General features: G+C 45.2%; 1 protein-coding gene across 2 annotated transcripts; it reads right to left on the reverse strand.

The window, feature by feature from the left end:
* Positions 1 to 4,117: 4,117 nt before the first annotated feature.
* Positions 4,118 to 26,019, reverse strand: LOC118793934 (matrix-remodeling-associated protein 7-like). Of its 2 annotated transcripts, none has more exons than XM_036552024.1 (4): positions 25,443 to 26,019; positions 13,616 to 13,826; positions 12,149 to 12,260; positions 4,118 to 4,422 (listed from the first exon to the last, which is right to left on the reverse strand). In XM_036552024.1, the coding sequence occupies exons 1-4, from the start codon at positions 25,830 to 25,832 to the stop codon at positions 4,308 to 4,310; spliced, it is 828 nt and encodes a 275-aa protein (XP_036407917.1). In that variant the 5' UTR covers positions 25,833 to 26,019; the 3' UTR covers positions 4,118 to 4,307. The 2 variants fall into 2 exon arrangements, with proteins under 2 accessions (XP_036407917.1, XP_036407918.1); XM_036552025.1 differs by lacking the exon at positions 4,118 to 4,422 and adding an exon at positions 6,551 to 7,212.
* Positions 26,020 to 27,023: the final 1,004 nt, after the last annotated feature.

Raw genomic sequence — 27,023 nt, forward strand, 5'->3', positions numbered from 1 at the left:
CAGTCCGTGGAGGATGCTTTTGCTCGGGGCTGTGCAGAGACCCTGCTGGAGAAAGGAATTTGGTTGGAAACATCTGTGGAAAATCCTGACACAGTAGTGAGAAGAGATTGAGGCTGTACTCTTAACCCCATTGCATTCTCAGGCTCATTAATGGCATGGCGTCTTCTCAAACGCACCTGGAGGATGGTAGCATCTATTTGATTTATGTTGTGCAGATACTACAAACTTCAGCAGATCTGACATTCCCAATCCCCCAACAAAATGCCTCCAAATTTTATGTTTCATGTTGGAAGGTGCATTTTGGGTTTCTCAGAACCTGCAGCCTGCTTCACTCCGCATTTTCTCGCACAACAGCAATGTTTGCAGGTTGCCATGACACTGAGACCAAAGACAAACAGTACTACAGTAGCTACATTAGCTCTAGCTAGCTCACTCGCTAAAAAAGTGCAGAATGGTTTGTCATTCCATATGTGTAGTTCACATGCTGTCACAGGCCATTGTTGTAACGTAACTTAATGTTTGATATCAATATTATTGTTTGCTCCTCAGAGACGTTTTACTGCCCTGTGTACAACATGCAACATCATCCTCATAGAGACAGTAAGCTTGCTGATGTAAATACTCTGAGGTAAACACTATTTAAAAACCCTGTCTCACATGAACTTTAAAAAATCAATTATACCTTCTGCACTAACTAATCACAGGTTATTTCATTTGTCATTGGCATCTTTAGCTTTTGAGATCACTCAGAAATTCAATTTAGACTGTTGTAAAATCAATCAGCAAAGAAAATCTGCAATGGAAAGTGAAAAGGATTGGAAAGCCTGCTGGCAAACATCAGTAATTAAAGTTCTTTTGATTGCACAGATTATTGAAATATAACTTTAGCCGAAAAGCTGGCCAACGCTGTTGTACACTATTGCATTGAATGTCTGGAATGTTTTTCTATAAAAAGGAGACGGCAGCAAAAACACATTTCATTTTCAGTGTGTGTTCTGTTTTGATTCACTTACAATGAGAACCTTTACCCTAAGAGATGTTTACTGTAAAGTAATTTTCCTTCCTAATTACCAAAATTGTTTTCTCTTTGTCCTCAATTCCACTTCCCTCAGTAGGGAATCTGACCCCATCACATTTTATGCCACCTGTTTTCAGACTGTCACAGACCAGTGTTTTTAAAAACTTCTAATACAACAGTTGGAATGATGTAGGTGATTGTCTGTTTGTAAAAGGAACATACTGGTACATACCTGACCACATTCAATGTCTAGGTTTGTACTCTTCGGACTTATGATTTTGTCCTCTCGTGGCTCGATTTGAAGTTGGGACCCACTGATTCTTAAATTTCCTTTTGGCATGTTGGCAGGTGGTGCATTGAAAAAGGCTGAATCTCAAATGGTACTGAATGGGAGTCTGCAGGACTCCAGTGCTACAGTGCAACAATAGCCCGCTCTAACTACAAGCTTTTCAACCGGCAGTACGGCCTCATTCGTTCACTTTCGAGATGTTTCTGTGTCATGCTTTGTTTGATTTTACATTTAAAGGGAGTATAGCTCTATATCCATCACAAAATATGAACATTCTAGAAGGAACCACTAGCCAAAAACACCTATAACTTGTTAAAACAAAAGCAAGGGGTTTTTGGCTTAGCCCAAAGTAAATTATTTACAAGAATGTGACGCTGTAGGTTTACAGTGAATGATAGACTATTTCATGTTAAGCAGTCATAAACATCCGTTGTTTGGGTGATACCCTGTTTCATAATCTCATTTATCAAGCATTATCACTCATAATGTTATTAAGTGCACTTCATGTGCACTTTGATGTTGTATGCACTTCACCAGTGTTGGTAAAACAGCCATAGCAAGTTGCAGAACCAGTTATTACAAACTGATACTATATGTTAATGCAATATTTACTGTGAATATACAGCATAAACAAGGAGGTACGGCCTGATGTCATTCTGTCTTTGGCAATTCGACATCTTTTAATAAATGCGTTCACTGTATGGTGCTAAAGCGCTTCCTGTCCTGACCCAGCTTCCGCTGTGGGTATCTGTATGAGACAGAGTAATAAAGGGAAGCGTCAGCACAAAGAGCAAGGAACAAAAGGGTGTAGATTTTCCTCTCAGGGCACAACCACTCAACACTTCATAGAAATAAAAAAAAGCAAACTGCTAGTCGTGGGAGGGAATATGGTGTAACATCCGCTGTAAGTATGAAATTGAATTTTATAAAGCGTAAGGAGAATGGACTGGTTGAGAAGTGACTGAAATGTTTTGTGCACAAGGTCAGCCCGTGTGAATGGCAGCCGGTTAACCGTTTTGTAGCCATGAGAAGTGAGGATTCTCGGCTCTTGTCAGTTTTTCTGCCTCATTTTCCTTCCACTATGATTCAGTGGGCTACCCAAACAATTCGGCACAAAAACGGGATTGGGGAGGGGAGGTTTGGGGGGGGGGTGCGGGCGAGGGGGCAGTTTCATAGACTTGCAGATTGAGTGAAAGACCTTTTACTAGGATGAAAAGGATAAAACAACCTCAAAGAGTTACCTAGCAACAGGAATGACTCAGCGCAGAGGGTTTTAATTGGACTCGGACTGAAGGCAGCGCGCTTCAGCCAACCAGACCCGTGCGTGCGCGTGGTCCCAGCCGTGCGGCCGAGGCCCCAGCGGCTCTGCGGAGCCCCGGCGCCGGTGTCAAGGAGACTCCCGTCAGGCCCTGAGGAATGCCGACTGACCAGAGGGGAACTCCGGCATTCACACATGCAGGACCGCAGGGAATGGAAACAGGGATGAATAGTGTGCCTTTATTCTGCAGAAACACCCTGCGGTCTGTAATCTTGTGCACTGTCACAGTCATCGCTCACAACTTAAACACACACACACACACACACAATCCTCTCTTTATGTTTGCAGTTTAAGTGGGAGCTTGTAATGCAGTTTTAGGCAGCCTTGCATAGGTTAAAAAGCTTCCTCACTCAGCAATGGGTGTAACTATTTATCCATATAATCAATTCAACAACATGAATTCTTAAGATTTACTTCAGCATGAAAAATATTATTTTATTTGAACATTCTATTGTACCTGTAAACAAAAGCATAGATTATTCAAACAAAATGGTTAATTATCTATGTGTCAGTAATTTAAAGGCTATATATTCTATGAACCTAACATATTGGGACATTCCTTTAATTAGCACTGGTTTTGAGTGGCAGCTAAGACAAGAATAAAAGGGACAGAGATCTCCTGCTGTTGCAGGTGTGCTGAGGGTTAGAAGGAAGTTCCACCACTGCACATTCAGATATGACAACAGAGGGATGGTGTTACACACACACACACACACACACACAGAGAACAGTAAACGTACAATGCGCCCAACTCATAGCCTTAACCAGATAGGAAGAAAAAACATTGTAGATGCTGGATCATTTTTTTCTGCTTAAAACTAAAAAAGTTCAATGTTCTAACGTTCAATTTCAATCTCAACATAGCATGTTTGTTGTTACTGGTTAGTCAGAGGTATGAACAAAAATGCAGTGTGCTGCATGTGGTGCATGCCCACCCAGTTTTTTACATGTATGTACTCATGAACAATCGTCTTCAGGCTTGGTAAGGGTTGATTAAAGGTATGCTTGTTGTGTGAAGAGTGGGAAAGATACAAATCAGCTCCTGAAACTCATGTAAGATAGTTGGCTCCACACAAGGATATATGCACTCTACTATAAATCAGCGTACAAAAGAAAATGCAAGAGGAAACGTTTCGGCCGTTGTTTATTTCCACAATGTAACAAATGTAACAAAATAAGGACATCTTGAGTTTCAAAACCACATCACCAATACTGTGTGGTGTAAGGGTAAACTTCCACACCTAGGAAACTGTATATACTTAGAGCACTCCCCAGAGTCTTTTGTGGTATATACATTCATTCTAATCTGCCACATCACTGCAACATTACTATTCACATTGTCTACAGTTACCTCTGGCTTTAACTGTTGAAATTTCTGCACTGATGAATTCTATAGCCTACTCCTTGGAGCTACAATTCTCCACAGCCTACAATGCTGCTGAACAGCCAGAAATTTGAACCATTTCGACAGGACAACAGCCGTTTTACATATTCAGTTTGCAGTAAATTACATTACAGATATCACTGACCACACGTGGCATGATCCTCACCATCACGAGTGCCCTAAATAATGAGAGGGGAGGAGTGTGTGAAACCCCTCCCATAATCACAGTCTTTTGCGCCACTGTACCCTACCCCCAGCCCCCTGCCTCACACTCCCTCAGAGATACGGGTCTCCCACTCTAAATGGAGTAGAGTTTGAGTTGCTCCTCCACGTCCCCCTCCGTCACCTCGCCGAACGTCTCCTGGTTCTCCCTCAGCAGCTGGAAGATGGCGGCCAGCTGCTCCTGCTGCACCCTGAAACACAGAGAGCGCGAGAACAAACCCTCTGAAACACACGTGGCAGCCCGTGCCGACGTGACTTCCAGCTCGCGGCAGTCTGTTTACTCCGAGAAATAATTTGCTGATAATCCGCGGAACCCTGGGGGCTCATTAACGGGGAGACACAGCGATGTGAGGCGAAGGCTTGGCAAACCTCATAACGGGTGGAGGTGCTATTCACTGTAAGTCACTGATTCCTCCGAACCAATCGAGACCTTCTGCAATGAAACCCATTCTCTTCAATCAGCGAGTAACTGTTAGCATACAGCAGCTCCACCAACTGGGGTTTGCAAAGCCTCTCTCCCCCATCAACAGGACAAATGTAAACACATTCCTTGCATCTGTGACATACCCTGAAGCTGATTATGTACAGCCAGTGATGTCAGTAATCCTCCAGAGATTGCAGTGTATTATGTGTCACAGAATATTCTGTTCAGTTTGGAAAGAGCTACAACAATTTTTTTTTTGAGGTTAACTGTAAATATCACTTGAGTAGTTTAGTAACACTGGCTAGATTAATGCATGTAGTTGCCCAAAGATGCTTTTCATATTCCATTTTTTAATATTGATTCCTGAACTTGACCAACTTCTTGACCCTATAGAATTTTCTGCCCTTTCTCCATTATGAAACTGTAAAGCAAACAATCTGGCAAATAAAAACTTGAACTGAACTGAGCTGAACATCCAAACAGAAACAATACATTAAATAAGTACCTTTAAAATGTTTTTTTTTTCCAAACCATCCGGTCACCCTTCAATGCATGCTGTTAAACTGACGTACTATAATCTTTGCTTTGTTCTGTTACATAACTCAAAGGTTATTTTAATATTTTTGACAGGCAAAAAGCACCAGTAGAGTGTGGTACTAAACAGTGGTGAGGGCAGTAATTGTGATCTGACTAATGCCAGCTGTACACTCGGGCCCATTTTGTCAGCAAATCAAACTGGAACCCATTTTGTGTCCTGACCAATAGTACAGGGCCCAATGATGTAATAGTTTCACACGAAAGCTTTGGTTGAAGACGACAGTAATGGACAGTGCCTGGATTCCGTAATTTTTCCACCTTAACTGAAGAGATATATATGTCAGCGCTGAGCTGTAGCGTAAATGGTTACAGATGTGTGCCGCGGATGCTTCCGTTTTCACGTCACGCGAGCGCATACAGTACATCGTGTCCAGTTAGAGCAGACTAATTATTCTCCAAGACTCATGAAAAGAAGCACAGCAGCAGAGGTTTCACAGCGCTGCCTGCACACCCAGTTCTTGGCTTGGCAGACGCTCTCAGAGCCACGCTTGTGAGCAGCAGCACCTCGGGATGTGACTGATGACTTTTTCCAGCGGCTTCCCGATTTACCTGCAAGTGGAGGGCACAGCCCTGCAGGGGAAGCTCGTGCCGCTGCTGCACCCAGCTAAACTCGGTGTTGTTCAAACACAGAGGAAGCACAGGCCAAACAGTGCGAGGAGGGCATGGCAATGCAAGTAAAGCATCCACCATTGTGCATACTATTCAACACCAATAACTGCCATATTCTTCCTTATTTGTTAAATTGTATTTTTAAAAATTATGCGCAGATTTGACCCATTCCAAAGGAGTTTATTTGTGGGTGAGGTTGCAGGGGTATCCACAAAATAAACTGAACTGGAAAACAGGGAATCTTGATAGATGAAACCAGAATGACATGGGCACAAGACCAAGTCCCCTGCACCCGGTGAACCTGTTTATAAGGCTCCTCCGCTTGTTTGGTTTGTTACCATGGTAGGAGAGAGACCTGCATGATACTGGACTATATTTATAATCAGAAATCTTGTGAGAATTGGGCATGTTCTGACAAACACCGGTCTGACACTATGACTGATAAAGGATGTGAAACGGAGAAACAGGCACGCATTTATCACTGGAGAGATTATTCACACCCTGCTCCCTCCCCCTCTTCCAGTTAGGCAACAGCAGTCTCAGTGAATATTTAACAAAAGACTTGCAAAGACAGGTACTTAGACAACCTTGGCTTTTAATCGTTAGTGTTTACAAAAGCCAACAAAGTCTTGTTTTACAGAATAATTCAATCTCCAAAAAAAAAAAAGTCACTACAAGGTGTCATACATTTGAATCACTTTGTCATGTCATTCTACCGTGTTGGTTGGAAAGTCCAAGAGAGCGAGGGACACGCTGTCAGGGCACTAAGGAGCGGCTTTCCCTTTCGCCAGTGCAACCTGTCGGAGGGGTTATGAGAAAAGGGGACTGCAGCCTGGCTTAGTGCGGTGACACGTATTTACAAACACAGCGGCCAGCACTCACACAGAAGGCAGAGTAGAGAGTACCTTCCTTCAAAGGTTATACTGAAGACATCTTGGACTTTGTCATGGTTCAAGGCTCAAGTGAAATGCTGTCCCTGTGCCCTCTCATTAGAATTTTTAAAGGACAGAGTGGCAGAGCTCTCTCCTCAGGTCGGGAGAGGTGGGGAAAGAAGCCAGCAGTATAATGACACACAGAAGAAGGGAGATATAACAATATTAAGGCACTCTGTGGTATCTAGCGCGAGACTTCGCTGGCTGAAGTGTGAAAAGGGGCCTTTATTTCCAGGCCACCAAAAAACAAAAAGGAAAGAAAAAGACCAAAAAAAAGCAACATTTATTTTTTTCCAAACGACAGTACAGTCACCGGACAGTCGACAGAATCGGTGCTTCTTGGGCAAGGGTCTTCTTAGCAGGGTTCGTCTTCCACAGAGCCGGGGGGGCCCCCCTCTCGCTCAGCCTACTCCTCCATTCTGGAAAACAGGAGACAGAACTCAAAGCCCAGCCACTGCCCCTCCCTTGTACCCCTGTACCTCACTGCCTGATCACACCTTACATTACATTATTGGCATTTAGCAGACGCTCATTTCCACAGCGACTAACATGTTATCCATTTATACAGCTGGATATTCACTGAGGCAATTCTGGGTTAAATATCTTGCCCAAGCAGTGCCCCATAAGGGGAAGTGAACCAGCAACCTTTCGGTTGCAAATCCTGCTCCTTACCACTATGCTACACTGCCACACACATCTTAGTGATTCATATATGTGACTGACAACCTTAGTGAACACCTATGTTGAACTCGCACCTGGTACAGATCCACAGAACAGCAGTGTTGTGCCAGGCTCCATGTCTCCATGGATAATGCCAATGGCACATGAAGGGAAGTTGGTTATGCCTGCACCCGTACCTGCCCCACCCACACTTCCACCCCACCTATAATTAGTCATAACTTGGGCCACAGTCCCGCAGGGATATGCAGAGATGGCACTTGAATCCTGTCTGGGCACTGGCCCATCATGCTCTGCTCCGAGGGATCATGCCCCACCCCCCCAGAATGCAGACAAACAGCATGAAAGGATAAAAACAACACAGCGATAATGAGATGGGTGCTCCTTACATTACAAAACAGCAGCGGTACCAGTATAAACAGAGAGACTCACCGTCGCTTTGGTTGTCTGAAGGCAAAACCAGCAGGTTAAACTCATGCAGCGTTAGGAGCCAAGCCGAGCGGGGGGGGTGTGGGGGGAGAACCGAGCCCAGCTCAGCGGTGCAGATCAGAATCACAGAAAAGCCACCAGAAGGAAAAACCGACCGCTCTGGGCTGTCCCCTTACACCCCACCCGCCCAGGGCGCGGGTCAGACTGCAGCATGCGGGGAGGAGGCAGAGAGTGTTAGTGCACCCCCATCAGGCAGCTAGGTGAACCCATTTTGTTAACAGCATAGCCACCTGTATCACTTAAGTTTGTCATGCAGCAGAGAGGTCACATGCACAAGGGTTGAGTGGATAGGGAAGAAAGGAAGGAAGGAGAAGGCACATACAGAGAGAAACAGTTTCCCATTATTACACCATTCTTGACATTACTGGCAACAACTTTAGTATCACCTCTTAACCCTTTCCTTCTAATACGTGAGCCTTTTTTAGGAGTAGGATAATTTATATGCTGTCCATCATCATGTCCTGTTAAATTTGCAATCAGGCATCATGCGTCACTTGCATTTCCCACTGTGTCTCGACAGGACACTATGTCCCTGTCAGGTGTCAGGCAAAAGAGCCTGCCATCCCTTGGTCATCACACCTCAACTGAAAAACACAAGTGACTGGATTCCTGATGGCTAGTCAAGTGGAGAATGACAACGTCCTAAAACGGACACTGGATTTTTTTAAAAAATAAAATAGTATTTGACAGCTAATCATTTCTCTTCCCTAACCCAGACTGCTGTCCAGAGGACCCGCTGCTGTCTGATGGCTCAGGTTATGGTGGGCAAACAGTGCCATCTAGTGACTAAGTAGTTGTATTGCTGTCATTGGTGTGTGCTGTCTTGTTTACCTTTCTGTACTACTCAAGAAATGATTAAAACAATTGGTTTAAAAAGGGAATTTTCAATCAACAAACGACCTCCCAACTGGTATACACTTGGAATCCAGTACCTCTGTACTTTTGGAACACAGATCTCTTTTCCCAAGTGACAGAGGGACACCAAATGATACCAAAACTCCAGTCTTTGCACAAGGGCTTTTAACTCAGTGATGCAACTGATGAGTTCAATCATCAACCAGTGGTTTCAGGTTGAAGGGTCAAACATGGTCATCACAGCTGTGACCTCACAATAGAGCATGACACGGAGACTATGGGTTTGACGTCACAAATGAAATACTAAGATCCAGTTATGGCTATGACCAAACCAATCGACAGGATGCGGTAATACACATGATTAATCCAGTGTTTGTTAACGTAGTGTTTGAAAGGCTGTGACCGGTCACACCAAGGCCCTTTTAAAGAATGATTCAGACTAAGGAAAATAGTGTGCAGAAATATATATCCAAGTATCCAGACAAATTGTGCTCAGCTTAAACTCAAGACCTGGAAAATAGCTGGGAAAGTGAAGTAAAAAGCAAATAAACAGCGTCTCCCACCAGCCCTGTAATACATACCACTCACCAACAGGGGGCAGGTTTGCACCTCAGACTACACATCAGTTTAATGGAATAAAACCCCAATACTTCATATGTAATAAGAAATGAAAATAGTCTTGATGTTTCCACTGGATGTGTGCCTGGCAAATTGTGCATAGATTGGGTACATCATATTATCCAGAGATGAGTAGAGATGCAAAATCAACTCAAAAGTATTGATCATCAGCCCCATTGGCCTGGTGGTCAAAATATAAAAGCTGTGCTCAGTGAGAACAAGCAGTCCCCATTGCACCAGTGGCAGTGTTGATGACTATAATGCACTACTAATATGCAACAAATTCAACACACAGATCAGCAGTGAATCAGCTTAAACACTTTTCAGATGGGGAAGGTGGAGCTGACTCCCACCTGAAAGCATTTTAAAAAAATGGTAAATTTAAGTTAATTTGAATGTGTGCTCAGAGCCATTTGCAGCCAGTGATACCACAGAAAGAGGGGGCGGTGCAGTACACCCATGTGTGCTGTGGAGAAGACCGTGGTAGGGATTGGGGGAGGTGAGGGAGTTTCTGTAGGGGGTGGTGGGGGAGGGATTTTTTTTACCTTTCTAACATACCCTGCTTGTCGTTGTTTAAAGAGAGGTAAAGTCAGTTGTGAGCTCTATCCTGCAAAGATAAAGTCAGGAGACAGGCCGTCATGTACAGACACTTTGAGCACATGTGTTCCCTGGCATACCTGTTTATGGGAGCGCGGTATGGAAAGTGGTGACACCCCCCCCGGGAGCTGTGATAAGAGCTTCAGCTCACTGCGGTGCGGCTGGGGCCTTTTATGAGCAAATCCTGTCTCTTGTCGAGTTGAGCCGTGTGGTTGCAGCAGTTGCACACAGATCACACAGACGAACAGCACACGCGTCGTGTGCATTTATGGACGGATTTGCAAAGGCGTGGAGTCATTTGGGCCTCTTTGGGAACACATCTGCATTTGTGGTTGGATGGTTACCTTGTCTGCAATTCAATAAAATCATAACTGCCCGCCATCTTTGAACCATCTGCGTTAACAACAGACAAAGCCAACAAAAAAAAAAAAAAAAAAAAAAAAAAAAAAAAAACTTTTAGAGAACATTGCATTCAGTGCCTTCATGCCTTTTTCCTGGTCTCTCTCACTCTTTCCTTCTCTCTCTCCCCCTTTTCTCTGCTCCATGGGAACACAATAAACCACAAACAGCCCGGTCCCAGCCCCTCCCCCACCCTGAGACGACGGTTATTTTAGGGACATGATTCAATTCCCCTGTTAGAAGAATCAGGGCCTCCAATCACAGAGAACCTGAGACATCCACTCCCCCCTTTCAAGCAACAGGGCTACAGTAAAGTCCATTAATACTCCCCCATACCCACACATACACCTACTCAACAAATATGCATAGACCTCCATACTCATACCCCCTCACACACCTACTCCCACTCATCGACTTGCACACACACACACATCCACACGAATGGTTCCTAAAACACACCCCTGGGCCTCTCGCATGCAGAGCAGGCCACAGTAAAAACCTATGTGCTTCGTTACATAACATTTTAAACTATTATGCAAGTTGAAGCACAAGTACGTGCCAGGGGGAGGGGGGGGGGGGGTGGAATGGTTACTGGCTAGGAGGGCTCCAGTAGCACACTGCAGTCTTTCAAGTAGGGCCTTCAACCCTCTCCCAGAGGGCTATAGAGGAGAGCAGAGAGGAACGTGAACGGTCAGAGGGGAGAGAGGACCGTGAACGGTCAGAGGGGAGAGAGGACCGTGAACGGTCAGAGGGGAGAGAGGACCGTGAATGCTCTTAGCCTTTGCACAGGCTTGCATTTGTATTGGGTCAAATACATCTTTTCAAACCCCTTAGCTCCTTGACTTATAATCACTCTCAAAACTACACAACGTGGGCCACTGGATGTGACCCACACAACACAACCTTCAAGGGCAGTTAGGGCTATGATTGCTCACATGGTGGAGAGAGGGCCATTTGCTCTCCTACGAAACAACAGTTAACACTCTGTGAGGAAGGGGGACCATGAGGCCCTTCGTTCTTTTATATTGCCGTTTATGTCAGTGGACCAGATTAGACATAACCCATTTAACCTCAGCCAGTTTACAGCAAGAGCTCAGCTAAGTCCCATCAAGGGCTCATTAAACTAATATGAAGGCGATTAGTGGAGTCATGGCAGTGTGAACAGGCTGCTTATTGTTGCCTTTATACCAGTGTTTCCCAATCCTACTCCTGGAGGCTCACTGTCCTGCATATCTTCCATCTATCCTTGCTCCAGACACACCTGATTGAAATTAGTGTGCATGCTCTTGATTAAATCAGGTGTGCTCAGCTAATCAAAAGTGCCACTGATGAGTTCAGTCAGGTAGGTAGAGCAGGGAAAGAGGGAAAACGTGCAGAGCAGGGGGACCCCAGGAGCAGGATTGAGAATCAGTGCTTCATACCGTCCCTTTAAGGGCCTTTAATTTCAGCAAATCAGTGAAAAATGACTGTCGCATTTTCCAGATTTTTCCATATCATCCTGCGCCTCCAAATCTCTCTGGGTCCTAGATATACTCATTTAAAAAAACTGTCTGAAACCTTCCCATTTTCACACAAGCTACGTGTTAAAACCAGCCACACCATGTAGAGCACTGGATGCTAGAACAAACGGGTAAAGGATGGGGCAGGAGGGAGGGAGGGAGAGAGAGATGGGGGCAGATGGGGGAGTGGAATAACTCATGTTTAAGCCATGCCTCTGACCTCTGCTCCTCCTCCAGCTCCTCCTTGGTCATCATCTCTTCAAACTGGCTGGTCCTCTTCTTCCCAGGGGCATACTTCAGGGACAAGTCTTCCTCCACGCTGGCTTTTACATCTGCAAGTGAGGAGACATTGGATTTTCCCCATTATCAACACTGTCACCTATCTACACTATGCCCTGCACTATGCCCCAAACAGTTACTCAAACAATACATCCCAAATAGTACTATCCCTCAGATGTCTGTTTCAGTTCAACCTGGATCCACAGGCCTGATTTCCATATAGTTAATATAAGGATCCCTGTGTTGTGGGAACCAGTTCCCATCCTCCTGGAGTAACTACAGCAGGTTTTTCACTTGCCCTGAAGGGATACATGTTAAACATGTCACACAAGCAGCTACTGTGTAATCACCTGGTGGATAATGCTGCACACCAAATTCCCTGCTGAGAATTTCATTTAAATTTGAATAACTTTTATGCCAGAGTATTTCACTAAGTGAAAACATTCTGTGAAGCATGAAGGTTAAGTAGACATTTGTGCTTTAACAGAATTATTTTTTTAAAAAAAAGGTGACAGGATCTTTGACCTGATACAGGTTTACTCTATACTGCATGGAAACATTGAAGGAGCCTCCTGCATTAGATGTTAGGCTCGGCTTTATGCAAATCTGGTTTTGTCGTAAGTAAAAATCCTGGGACTTCTAGAACTACATTATGTGCCATTTACTGCAACATTATCTCCACCTATTACTGAGCTGATGCTGACAGTAAGAAGAAACTGGAGAACCTGCAAAGCAGTAGACTGAACGTCACCATAGTGCTGTAGAGGATGGATATAAACAAAGGATGCTTCAACATGAACCCCCACTTAGTGTGGGTTACAGGGTGAGGAAAGCAGCCCCCAGCACATTGAGTGTGTGAGTGTGTGTACTGCCTGTTGTATTGTACTGAGTACATTTACATTTATTCATTTGGCATTGCCAAAGCGACTTACATAGGTTACAGTTCTTTTACAATGTTATCCATTTATACAGCTGGATGAGTACTTTGGGGAGATGAATTCAATGACTAAAGGCAGTAACAGTAACTGAATCCAATGGAGCTAAACGTCTGGGCATTTGCCTTCCCTGTAATGGAATAAAGAGGGAAACATTTTGAAACCTGGAAACGGGGAGAGAGAGTAAATGCTGGGTTAGGGTTGGGAGCCAGAGCTCTGGTTGGCCTGTACAAGCCAACTCTTCTTGCAGCCCTTATACACCAAGCAGCTGGCATCCAACACTTACCCAACAGTATCAATTTGCCACTCGAAGCATGCAATTAGTTCAGCAAAATACCCAGGGAGTACACAAAAACTGCAGCAGTGGAGTCGAGTCTTGGATACAATGTGAACCTGTAGTTCTGTAGTAGCAATCGCGCTGCCTGTAAATACACCAGTTAATCACTTGTGTGGAAAACCCCAGCACTGCGTACCATTGTGGTCCAGCTCAGCTAGGGGCTCCTTCTCTGCAACGGGCTCTGCAATGGGAACAAGTTCGGGTTCAGCCAGGGTTTCGGGGATGACCTCCTCTGGGATGGATCCAGGGATGAGTTCGGGGATAGGCTCCTCCTCTACGACTGGTTTAGGGGCAGGTTCAGGCTCTGGTTCTGGCTGTGGTTCTGGTTCTGGTTCTTGTTCTGGTTCCTGTCAGAGAAAGAAAGCAAAAGGTGAAACAGACCATGACAGTATTGAGCAGCTACACTAAACCAGATTCTGGGGGGGGGGGGGGGGGGGGGGGGGGGGGCTCTCCGCTACGGCTCTCCAAAACAGCCTCTGGTACAGCCCCTCTCAATACCCGGAAACGGGCTCTTTTTAAATGTTGGCACCAACAAAATGACCAATCACTTCAGAGCAGGCGGAGTGATTCACCGAACATACAGGAATGGGTATGCCTGCAAGGATACACAGAAAGAGAGAGAAAAACAGCAGCAAAACACCCATGGTACATAACAAACCACCCTGTCCAAGTTCTCAAATATGTTATGAGTCAATGCAACAGCAACAGGTTACCATGGAGGTAGCTGTGCCTGTGTGTGTTTTTTTGGCGGGAGGACACTGTCTAGAGGGAGTTTACACAGACTCTCTTCAAACACTGCCTTGTGCAGTGCCTTCATCTGTCCAACTCAGATCCACCCCCCCCCCCCCCCCCCCCCCAAGATTACATAACAGAATGGATACTGGTGAAAGTAACATTTTCCGTTTTTTACCAGTTATGCGCCTCTACATGGAAAAAAACAAAAAAAAACACAGCTGAAGTTATCAGCACCATCATTTTCTGATTCAGCGGTTTATAACTATGTGATGTCACGCCACGGCAGGAATGTGCTGGCTCAGGTGAGTGTGGGCCTTTCGTCTTTGCTGCTGTGGTGTAAATATCTTCCTCAAAATAAATGGAGAGCTAGCAACTCAACAAGCGGTTCTTTCACGAGACGAGCTAGCAGAACCTACATCATTTGCCGTAGCTGTCATGGGGTGATGTAATTACTGTGTGTTACTCACGAGCAGGGATGAGATGGGATGGGTTTACCACTTAAATTCTAAAGACTCAAGCACTGTGTGTTCCTCGTCTCTCAGCATTTAGCACATGGCACACAAATTGAACATATTGGGATAGCTAGGCAAGAAAATGGCCAGAAGAACTCCTGGTTTTAGTGTGGTGCAGCCCTGCATTTGAATAGAGCATGTCACGCTTATTCAGTTGGGATAATTATCAGTACTTGGACTTTGGACTCTCTTACACAATTTATACGTGAGTGGGAACGATGAAAATCCTACATTTACTCGAATACGTGTAGTCAATAAAGCACCAAGGAAAGATGGAGGAGTTAATAACATGGCTGGCCTCAAGCCCAGACGAAGGGCTAAGCCTGTGCTCAACACAAGCTCCTTAACTGACTAATAACTATGGAGCTCCCAAGTGGCTCTCTTATCAACAGCAGAATAAATCCACAGTGTCTAGAACATGCATCAGTCTATTGTTTGTGATGTCATTAAGTTGTACCTGCCACAGAGCACACCCATTACCAACTTCCAACGACACTGTCTCAATCACAGTGACTGCAGACGAACTGCAAGAATAGAAATTTCATGATTCATTCCTGTTCAGTAGGACCACCCAATATGGTGGGAACACACTTTCTGTATTTAACAGTGTAGCAGACTGGTAACATGGTATTAGTCATTTTATTCTGACTGTTTAGAGCCGTGTTTCCCAACCCTGCTCCTGGAGGCACACTGTCCTGCATATCTTCTATGTATCCTTCCTGCTTGATTAAATCAGGTGTGCTCAGCTAATCAAAAGTGCCACTGATGAGTTCAGTCAGGTAGGTAGAGCAGGGATAGATAGAAGATATGCAGGACGGTGTGCCTTCAGGAGCAGGGTTGGGAAACGCTGGTTTAGAGCACTATTTTTAGACTTGCAGCATGAAAGCACAAAAATTTACTCCCCCACTCCCATGAGAGGAGTGCATTGGCAAAATGAGTGTCCTGTGGTTGAAATTTATGATGTACAAGCATTCATAATTCTACAATATTGTCTGTAAATAAAAATGTGATTCACAAGTTTCACATGCAATATTTTTATCACATTAAATATAAGGATATACATTTAAGTAAGTGATTCCCTTCAGATTTTAGTTTTTAGCAAGCGGAATAGCTCAGATATAAAAAATTATATGTAAGGGTTGTACCAATGTAAAATGTTGGGGGCTTGTTTAATTCTTCTTTATCTTTGTACCAATAAGTTGTAAAATAATGTAAAGGGAGTTTGTATAACTTTAAACTGTAAAGTTTACAATAACTTAAAATCAATGCTGGTCTTGGAGTTAGGGGCCAAGTCCAAGCCACCAAATTACCTTTCAGTTATCAAATCTAAATGGTTTCTCAAAGCTCAAATTTGGCAGCTGTTTGCATCGAATCTCATCAGATTAAGCCCCACGGAATCTGGTCAAATGGTTTGTTGATTTGGCCACAACACATGGCAGCCACATTTTAAAATAAATCTGTTCCAGTAAAACAAGCAGAAGGCAAAGAACTTTGGAACTTTATACACACACCAGGTACCAAAACAAAAATTCATCCTCTTAACATTTTCTTGTTCCATCATATTCCATAGACAAAATACCACACGAGTCCACATTTGAGAATCTCTGAATTCTCAGACATCAGATTTGTAACATTCTGATAATTAGGTGAAAATCATTGCCACCACAAGCCAATCCATTTGCAGTGTTTGCTCATTTGCTTATATGCAAATGGGAAAATCTCACCCACCATTTGCTTAGTCATTAACCATTTAGGTGAATATATATACTTTATCAATACTATGCCAAGTATCCCTGGGCCAAACTCTAAAATGTAAAAAATCTGGCTACACAAATGAATCAGTCTGCTCATCATCATTGCTTAAAAAAATGTCATGAACTGCTGCAGTGATGTGTACTATATTATTTAACAGTAGTACCTATAGTTGTGCTTTACCCCTGTAATCATTTCACATTGTTATTAATGCCCTCATTTTCAAATGTATATGTCTCTCTTGTTCAGATATTTACAAATTTCCCCTGATTGCTATCCCCTGCCCATATAGTCTTTGCCAAGCCATGCCTATTGAGCATCACTGTAAAATACTGTGGTAGTGACCTGGGCTACTCATTGCAAGCATTTAGATGTACCTCCAAAAACAATGAAAATGGTTCTCTGCCCTGTCTTAAATGACATGACACAAAAATGACTTAATTTCGCTGACATTTTGACATTCAGTCGCATTTATTCGAGCAGCAATAATTTTTCTGAACTCGCTGCCGCTCACATCAAAGCAAATAAATGTTAAGTCGTCACAAGCCCCACAGTCATGACACCCATAAGGGTCCGGAGTGCAGCCGAGGAGAAGCCCTGATGGATAGCTGACATTCGCAGCCTCGTCGGGCTCTCGGAGTCCTGTCCACCGTCTTCTGCCCGTGACACTTGGACAAAGCCGCAGCACTGCCCTGACCCTGACACCAACAGATCCAGCCCCCCCCCCAATCCCCACCCCAGCCCCAAGTGCACCTTTCACTCAAAGCTTTACGAACAAAGGAGCTGTTCATCTCTAGGGACAGAGCTAAAATCCCCACACCCTGAATTTGGCCATCTCCTCTCATAGTTATGAGAGCACCTGTTTCCTTTGTGAGGTTGCTGAGTAACTGGTTTGCGCATACAGGGTTACATTTCTGCTCTTGGAGACGCTCCATTCTCCTGTGGCTGTTCAGCAGAAGCCCCTGGGCAGACAAAGGCATCCTCTACTGTCAGACCCTGCGCTGGCAAACTCACTGGCCCCAAATCATCCAACAGCCAATCAGCTAAGCGCAGAAAGAATGTGCTGCTTGGATCAGGGAGAAAAAGACCCATTACCTAACAAAACAGATATCTGCCAGACAACAGCAGTAGGCCCAGTTTTGGCTGGTCCGACGGTCAGACAGGACATGGGGAAACAAGCTGGATGAGCAATTGTTTCTACTGCAGTCTACCATGAGATGCGGGACTCTTAGGAGGGCCATAAGGAATATACCAGAGCTAATAACAACTGAGTCAACGGTCTTCAGCTCACAGAACTTTCAGGGATATGGCCGGCAGCAGGTACTCAGTGAGAACTGGAGCTCCACTTCTTCAGAGAGAGAAATCAAATGACAAAGTGATAAAGCAAAAGAAAAAGACTGAGGGGGGCAAAGGGAGAGGAAGAAAGATCCATAGAGGCTTAGCATTTCCGGACTTCTCACACCAAAGTCTGCAATTCACTCACTCCCCCCAGACCTCTCCCCCCTCGTCACTCAACACATGCAGAGTCGGGTCTGGCACAGAGCCTCCCCGGCAAACTGGCTGCAAGGGAAACAAATAGAGAAGGAGGAGGAGGAGGAGGAGGCATTCCTTGCCGCTGCAACAAACCGTACAAACATTTCCTGCAGGGTGGAGAGCCAGCGACAGCACATGCCCAAGCCATGGGGCTAGCATGAAAACCACCAAACCAATTCATGAGAGATGCCCCTGTAGCCTGGTACTGACCATCTTCCAAACCACGGACAGACTGCTAATTCCCTTCTGATGATTTACACACACCTTTCTATTTGTGTGTAGTGTTTGTTTTTGTACTGAAATATGTGCCCGGAGTTTCACTCAATCGCCTCTTACAAAAGGGGTCAGGGAATAATTTTCAGTTTTTTTTTCCCCACATTTTTCTGTTTTTTTTCCTGTTTGTTGATTTCCCCCTTTTGACACCCTTGGTTTTATGATGTGCTATATTAAATAAATCTTGTTGCTGTAATCCCAGAATGCTTCACTTCCCACAGGGCATCCATGAGGTAGATTGTCCATGTTTCTCACTTTCTGGAACATCCAGGGGAGTGAACAGAAAAAACAAACACACTGTTCAGACCACACCCCCAAACACTTCATCTCACTTTGCAAGTGTAAAATTGGGCTGGACATGTCAGTAAACAGAATCCTTAAATGAATTTTGAGTTTAATGAAATGATGCGTGTTACCACTCTGCAAGACTCATATGACATGCTTTGCCACTCAAGATCTCTAAAGCAGGCATGTTGAACCATTTACAGTTACTCACATAATGAAGGTTTTGGACAATGGTCTTCAAGTATGTAAAGAGGAGCAGTAACTTCTGTTCAGAGTAACTTAGAAGATTTTGGAAAACCTGTCAGGGATTTGGGCATTCACTTCAAGCCATAACTTGGTGCCTTCCAGATCTTTCCCTTTTGAACGGGTGCCCTTTCCTGAAAGCCTTTAGGTAAGCGTAAATTCATTCTGAATGTAGGAGGCATTGGATTCAACACCACCATGGAGTAGTGCAACTGCCTCAGCCTTCCCTGGAGCAAACACAACTGGTTTTTCATCGATGTGCTTGTACCTACAGATCACGTTTCAGAGTGGAGGGGTAGGTTTTCTAGCCAAGTGCAAGACCAACGTGCTTCTCCATCTGTCAATCATAGATTCAGAGGGTGGAGCCTTCAGATCTTTCAAGCAGCGAACAGTGGCAATTCCTGCCTTGCTTCAGTAACCCGAGTGTGCACGCAGAGTAGCACAGAATCTGTTCTCATGGACTCATATATATACCCCCATATATACCCTCATTCAGTCCTATCCAAATAGCTCTCACATAAATGCCTGATGCTGCAGCGATGCTAAAGGAACACCAAACCATTTTACTACACTGTAGCCAACTAGCAGGCTGAAAAGAGGCCAGAGCAGAATCGCATGCTGAGGGAAGAATGTGCATCACGGCGCCCACTCTGCAGTGCTCTTCCCCAAAGTGACACAGGTCCTGCGGTGCCCGTGCAGGCCTGGGCACCACTACACACTGAGAGGGCCTGGTGCCAGGAGAGCTCAATGGCAGCAGTGTACAGCGACCGGCGTCCTGCTGGAAGGAGACGGTGCCCCACTGTGTGTGCAGCCACTGAGACATTGCCCCAGGCGTATGGGGGATGGGTTTCGACTGCACAGTCTAACCTGCACACTCCCACTTCAAATGATACACCCTTTCATTTTGTTGAGACAAAACGAGGAGCAAAGGCAACAGGTGCACAGGACACAGTGCAAGTGGCTGCACCCCATACTGACTCCATACATACTCTCACTCACAACAGCCATAGGTGCGACTGTGCATTGCAGCCAATACCGACCAGCAGCACTACCAGTTGCCACAATAAAAGCCACACAATACGCTAGAGCCCACTTGAGAACCGGTCAACATTTCAGAAAGGAAATATTTTCCTCATGCCCTCCCACTGGGACCAGGCACTTTCCCATTTCACAGCCATGAGTCATGACTTTGGTGCAAACACCCAGCGCAGATCCAATATGGCCAAAAAAAGAAGAAAACCAAGACCTTTAGCCCCATGAAGAGACTGCACAAGGGTCACCTAAAGATGACGCACACAGCAATGTGCCAGCTGACATGCTGAAATTAGGGAGATGATTAAAAGGAGAAGTTAAGGATTGATGGTTATATTATGGTTTGATCTTGGAAGCAGGAAAGTCTTGGAGCCAAGAAGAGCCCGCTGGAGAGGCAAGAGACTGAGGGAGAGCAGGGAGGGCAAGAGGCAATGAGACATAGTGCTGGCCTCAAACATCGCAAAAGGCACAGGCACCAGCCTCAGAGAAAGTGAGGCAGAGTGCTGGTCTCAGAGATCAGAGATCACCAGAGGCAGAGACTGGGCCTCAGAGAAAAGAAGAGACGGGGCGCCGGCCTCAGAGATCACCAGAGGCCAGAGCCCTGGCCTCAGAGGGCAAGAGGCTGAGCGTCGGTCTCAGAGACGACAAGAGGGAGAGCTCCAAAGGGAAATTCCAAACAGGCGAGGTCAGGGAAAGCGTACCAATCAGCTCACAGCCTCACAGATTCCATCACGGGCTGCTGTTAAAAGCCTGACAAACACAAGGAAGCAGAGTGCTGAGGAATGTTCTGAAGCGATCTCACTGGTACAATATGCTATTCTCCAGCTCTGCAGTGTAGACATTACGCCTACAGTGCTCTGCCTTAAAATAACTTGGTAGTGGAGTTGCATTTCAGAACCACAAAGAGGCTACAAATAGCACAAACTAACATGTAATCTACCAAATACACACATTGGTCAGGGGGTCGAACTCAGCCATTTAACCAAAGCCCAGATGTTAATGCTACTGTTTAACGCACAGAAATATGTGAAGGGAGAGTACATTGTTGAAAACTGTTGAGTCTCTCTCTGATGAAGCTCAGAAAAGCCCAGTCAGTGGTGGCTGTGTGCAATTTTTTTCCTCTCCACACAAGTAAACATTACCATTTATGGCGCACTTCATTTCAGGAATGATGCAAACTCCTGCAAGAAGTGGACAGGCCTTGGAGAGAGAGAGAGGGATGGCAACAGGTCATCTGAGCGAGTCCTGGTCAGCTTTACAACACCCCGAGATGGACAGGCATTCCTTCCAAACACACGTGAGTTATGTGTCAGGGGTCAAGAGCAATAGGTTTACGAATATGTAAAAATGCACGCACTGCATGCTGAAAAACTGGTTGTGTTCTACAACGTGTATGGTGTGTATCCAATGCTATGGCAGAGCTCATTTAGGTGTCCAGTTACAGACGATTTTCCCCTGTTTTGTAATATCTTTACATCCAGTGACTACAGTGTATCCAAACTGGCAGAGAGAAAGACACACTGAGGGCTGCGTTCCAAGCACAAAACACGCCTGACTTGTACATACTGCTATCTATAAGGACTGCCTGTGACAGAACACAGGCTAAAACATCCATGAACTTTTTTTTTTTTTTTTTTTTTTTTTTTTTTTAAATGTCAGTGGATCTATGGAACTAGCAGTCTCAAACACGTGAGAATCTGATATACGTTACGCAACTCAGTAGATTTTGACTGGGTCTTTCCTTTCATCCTCATCACCCGTGCACAGAACGGTGTCGCTGAAAGCTGAGGCTGCGAGTGCCAGCTCATCGTTTTCTCAAAACGCAAGAAAGAAAAGGGGAGCGGGGGAAAGAAAAACATGTAATCTGACACTGGTGATGAGGCAAACATGCCATGCACACATGTCCAAAGGTCGCCGAGCCTGATTGGGCTTTCATGTCGCGAGGGTGGGGGGACTGGAGGGGTTACTTGCTTGTATATCTAAAGTCTGACAGGTGAGACACTGTGAAGTTTTTTTTTTTTTTTTTTTTTTTATTCAGTCTCGGCGTTCGGCGACATCAACACTTCTCCTCCATTGCATAGCAAATGCACAGCCAGCAGCTGAGCTCCCGGGCGTGGGTGCATGTTGAACAGGTCTGAGATCAGTGCAAGCAGAAACCCGTGCCCGAAGGCTGGTGTGGGAACGGCGGGGTCGTCTCAGAAAAAACGTGAACACACAGCGAGCATTGATCAGTGCAGGTCTGGATCCTAGAGTCTCTAAATCACTGTGGAGCTGGGGAAAGGGGGCGGGGGGCTCTCAGTGTTCCAGCCTGAACACGGGGAGTAGCCAGGGGGGCGGGGGGCCTCTTCCTGCCTGAGACGAAGCACTTTAAAGTATGGCAGTTTCACAGACATGTATAGCCAGCTGTTTGTTCCCTTAAAGATTTTGTCGGAGAACAATATAGACTTTGACCTCCAACAGACAGAAAACGGTTGCCGATTGAGTCACTTTACTGCTGGAAGTTTCTCCACAGTTATTTGATCATGGACAAGCTTTTTTTTTTTTTTTCTTTCTTTCGTTCTTTCTTTTAGACGGGGTGTGGAGAGGGGGGGTTACCCTACTGTGCAAAGGAGTTACATAAGCAGGAGTAACACAGAGTACACAGGGGCTGGGTAGAGCATTACAATGCTGCTATACTGTACAGTCTGGAAGGCTCTGAACTGGGGTGGAGGGGGCGGGGCAGGGAAGCGGGGGCCACAGCAGTGAGGCACGTTTCAGTGCGTATTTCTACACTGTAAAGAACAAAAGTTGAAATGTACAGTTTGTGGGGGTTAGGACAGACATGGCTCTGGGCACGTTTCTAAGAGATTGTGTACTCCGCGTGCCGGGGGGGGGGGGTTGAGCAGCACACTCCGCAATAAGAGCAACACGTACACAGAGTATTACAGACACCTCAAGGCTAGAACTCTGCAACTATCGGAAAACAGATCAACAAGGCCATGACGCTTTCTTTGCGAAGTGTGTTTTACTCAAGGATGAAACCAACACATAGATAGAACTTATAACATATCTACAGCCATCTATATACATTTAGTAAATCTTGATGCTAATGATATTATATTTGCATTATAACCCTTGTCCTGTACTTTAAAGTCAAGCAACCATAGGTCCTTATAAACATATAATATGCGCAGACTATGCTCAGAGGAGTAGTGAATTAAACAGAAGTTTCAGACGAGGCAAATAGTGTTTTTTTTGGCTTGCTGGCTGCCAGTGAAATGCGGCGCCTCTCATATGTTGGTTTGCCAGCCCCCTCAAGCCCCCCCCCCCCCCCCCCCAGCCCTGGGGGGTTGTACAATTTGGCAGGAGACCGATTTATCAGGCAGCAGAAAAACTGTCTCTCATAGCACAGAGGGGCAGGGAACAAGAGCAGCTCTGTTTTCACTGCTGGGAGGGGGGAAGTACTCAGAGTGTACACCCCAAAATTAAAAATGTGTCTTGTTTAATTATCAAAGAAAGCTAATGCAGTAATATACACAGAGCCGCCGCGGCTGTGCACGTCAGCACAACAACGGTGTGAGATGACACAGCAAGCATGAAAACAGACCCTCGGGGACTTTTGGCAACTTTTTTTTGCACCTATAGCTGTTAGAGCACGTGCATGGCTAAGCTACTGCGGAACCACATGCTCTTTGGAGCATTTACGTATAAATATTTGCAGTTTCTGTTTACAAATGTTGGGCCAAGCTCTGTTCAGATAGATTTGTTTGCCAGGACAGAATCAGACACCAGCAGATTCTAGGGATGTTTTTCCACACCCTTTAGGTCTAAAAAAGGACACCTGTCAATGCCCCACTCCCAGCGCCCGGCTGCTACCACACCTGCTGCACTCCGAAATTCCCCCTGCCCCAGAGAAGGAGAGACCAGTAATCCCTCTCTGCATTCCCCCTGCCCACAAGAAAGAGAGACCAGAACTCCTACTCTGCACACCTCCCACCCGAGAGGAGAGACCAGAACTCCTACTCCACACACCTCCCACCCGAGAGGAGAGACCAGTAATCTCTCTCTGCACTCCTCTTTTCCAAGAGAAAGAGAGCAGTAATCGATATCTGCATTCCCCCCACCCGAGGAGGGAGACCAGTAATCCCTCTCTCTGCATATTCCCTGCCCAAGACAAGTAGAGACCAGAACTCCTACTCTGGATGCCACAACCCCCGCTTTTCATTGCTTCTGGTCAAAAGGAGGAGGCCAGAACTCCTGCTCTTTATTTTCTTAGTCAAAACAAAGACCCTGCAATCCCACTCTGCAATCTCTAGGCCAAACAGATGCAGAGACCCAAATTCCAACATGGCCCACTCAGACACCGCCATGCTGGACTGGCCACCAGCAGCTCTGAGGCACGCCTGACCTCAGGAAGAGGAAATGCTGAGGCACCTCTCGATGTCACGGCAGCAGTTCCCTCACACCGGGCCTGTGTCTGACACATGTCAGCAGTCATACCCACCTGTGCTACAGACTGCGCTGACTCGTTTTCCTACAGCAACAGCGGTGGCAAATCGAGTCCCATCATACTATATACATATATATAGCGAGAGCATATATGTTGGGAACCAAATATAGATGGTCTCTGTGATACATTCTTCATGGTATGTGTGTGTCTCTGGTTACAGCAGTGGTGAGCACATTCTTACTGGAGTCAAGGGCTTTTAAAGGGCTCATACAGGCCTGCGGTGGAAAAGGTCAGAAAAGCATGCTGAACCATAGGATATCTGTGGTTCCAAAAGCTCCCTGACCTTTGAGGATGCGATACAAGCTGTACTGCTTTGGCTGACAGGTGTCAAACCCTGAGCAGGATCACTACTGTGGAGTGACTGTGAAATGAACCTGATGGCCATGTTCAAAAGGGGGAAATTGTCATGAGAGATGGAGTGGGAAAGGCCCATCAATGTAGTGAAAAATATGTGTTAAACTTTACCTTGGAACAAATAAAAATGTGCAAAACAATAGTTTTAAATCAACATCTAAGTTGAGGTTCTTCATGAAGATTTTGATAGTGATGGTAGCAATACTATACACTCTGTGTGTGTGTGTGTGTGTGTGTGTGTGTGTGTGTGTGTGTGTGTGTGTGTGTGTCTCCATCCAATAGAGAGCTATAGAGGTAGATCTTGACGGAAAGAAACACAGTAGTGAAATTAAAAGTCATAAAATAAATCCTTTCTGGTGGCAAAACTAATCAATTATTTGCAGGGATGTCCTTTGAGCTGGAACAATACGTTTTGCACGCGTTGTTAAATCAATTGCATGCCCAGATATGACGTAATATTTAAAATCGGATTTATTGTGATCATGTTGGCTAGAGGATGGTGACGCAGCATATAAGATAAGAGCGCTTGTGATCGAGTTCTGGCCAGCGTACAAGTCTTGTGCCCATCCCTAAACCAATTAGAGTAAGCAAACAGAATGATATTAAAACATTTCAATTTGCAGTGATTGCATGATATGTATCTGATAAAATGGTCCGCACTTTTCAACCACGCGCAACAGGATTCACTTCACACCAAATAAACGAACGATTGGGAAAAAAACAAAAAAACTTTTGGTCCCCCACGCCCCCCATACCTGGACTTCTGTTTTCTCCGTCTCCTGTTGTGCTGGGGGGATTTCAGACTCCGCCACGGGTTGCTCTTCTACGACTCCAATCTCTTCAACCACCGGGGCCACGGGCACCACGGGCACCACTTCGGGTTCTTCTTCTTTCTCCACCTTTTCCTCGACGACCACCTCCTCCGCCTTTGTCTCCTCTTTGTGGGCTACAACAGGCGCCACTTCAGGTACTACCACTTTAGGCTGGAAATGCTCCTCTACTCTCTCAGTGCGCCCCGCTGCAGCGTCATCTCCCTTCTTCTTTTTGGACGCTTTTGGTTTCTTTACGAAAAACGAGGATCCTACAATAATAGCGAGAAGCGTGAACAAAATTGCAGGCAGGATTAAAGACACATCTACATCCATGATTACCGTTCTGTCTCGGATATTTGTTTAGCAAATTAACTTTTTGTGCGACAATACGAATATTTTTATATTTTTTTGTTATGATTATTGTAAATAGAAGTTTAGTTTGGCGCTGGTCCGCGGAGCCGCTCTGGGCGTGATGATGTTCACAGTGCGCTGCGGAGCATCTCGTGCGCTCCCACTGAAAACAATCAGATAAACCTGCGCATTTAAGCAGGGGATCTTGCTCCTAAACGGAGCGTCATTTCCTACGGACCTGCCCAACGGAGAGAGGCCGTCCTATTTAAAGGGATATTTTCTCCGTCCACACTTCATACCACGCTTGTGCAGGACAAAAAATGTGAATACAGGCCATCTGCAGTTTAGCATTGAGCCGACAAGCAGAAACATATAAACGCATAGGTAACTTATTCATGTAAACCGTGTCGCTTCTCCAACCGTTTTCATTGTGCGCACGGTGCACAATGAAAACGAATCATACCATTTTAACATGCCTTCAGAACTGCATAAGGAAAAAGTGAGGTACACTTGTGTACTTTAACACTTCTCTCACCCCAGTGGAATTTCAGTTTGTACTGACAACCACAAGTTTGTGTGCTCTGGCCCTGTGTGCAAAAGCCATGATTACAGAGCTGCAGTGTGGTGTAATGGTTAAAAAGCTAGGCTTTACAAAGGTTGCAGGTGTCACTCCCAGGCAGGGTTCTCTTGCTGTACCCTTGAGCAAGGTATGTAACATGAATTAGCTTGTGAAACATATCTTACTGTATGAATGCAAGATATTAAGCCACTGTAAAGTACGGTTATGTGAATGACTAGCAGGGACTTAAATCAAGACAGCACACAATCAATAAAGTGAGAGAAAGGGGTCAGACTTATGGATCAAGCTTTGCACACTTTGTGTAAGAGGGAAAGGAAAACATTGCACTTAGGGAGACAGGGATGAATGAGTGTACAAGTTTCATGAATGAGTGTGTGATGGATCTATCAAATTAATTACTGATTCACTGTCTCACACAGTGCTTTGAGCCCAGTCACCCACTCATTGTACTCCAATGTCCCTGAGTCACAGTGCTGGAACCCCAGCTACCACACTGCAATGGTATTCTAATCCGTGACATCTGCATGAAATATTTCCTTCATTCCTCATTGTTGAAACATGAAAAAAAACTTGACCTATTTCAGGTAAACTGG

The sequence above is a fragment of the Megalops cyprinoides genome, chromosome 19 (assembly GCF_013368585.1).
Source record: "Megalops cyprinoides isolate fMegCyp1 chromosome 19, fMegCyp1.pri, whole genome shotgun sequence".
Lineage (NCBI taxonomy): Eukaryota > Metazoa > Chordata > Actinopteri > Elopiformes > Megalopidae > Megalops > Megalops cyprinoides.

Excerpts from the sequence above, each read along its gene's own strand:
- LOC118793934 (XM_036552024.1), bottom strand. The coding sequence starts at position 25,832 with ATGGATGTAGATGTGTCTTTAATCCTGCCTGCAATTTTGTTCACGCTT. Across the intron at positions 13,827-25,442 it reads CGGAGAAAACAGAAGTCCAG|GAACCAGAACAAGAACCAGA; the intron begins GTATGGGGGGCG and ends TTTCTCTGACAG. Across the intron at positions 12,261-13,615 it reads AGCTGAGCTGGACCACAATG|ATGTAAAAGCCAGCGTGGAG; the intron begins GTACGCAGTGCT and ends CCTCACTTGCAG.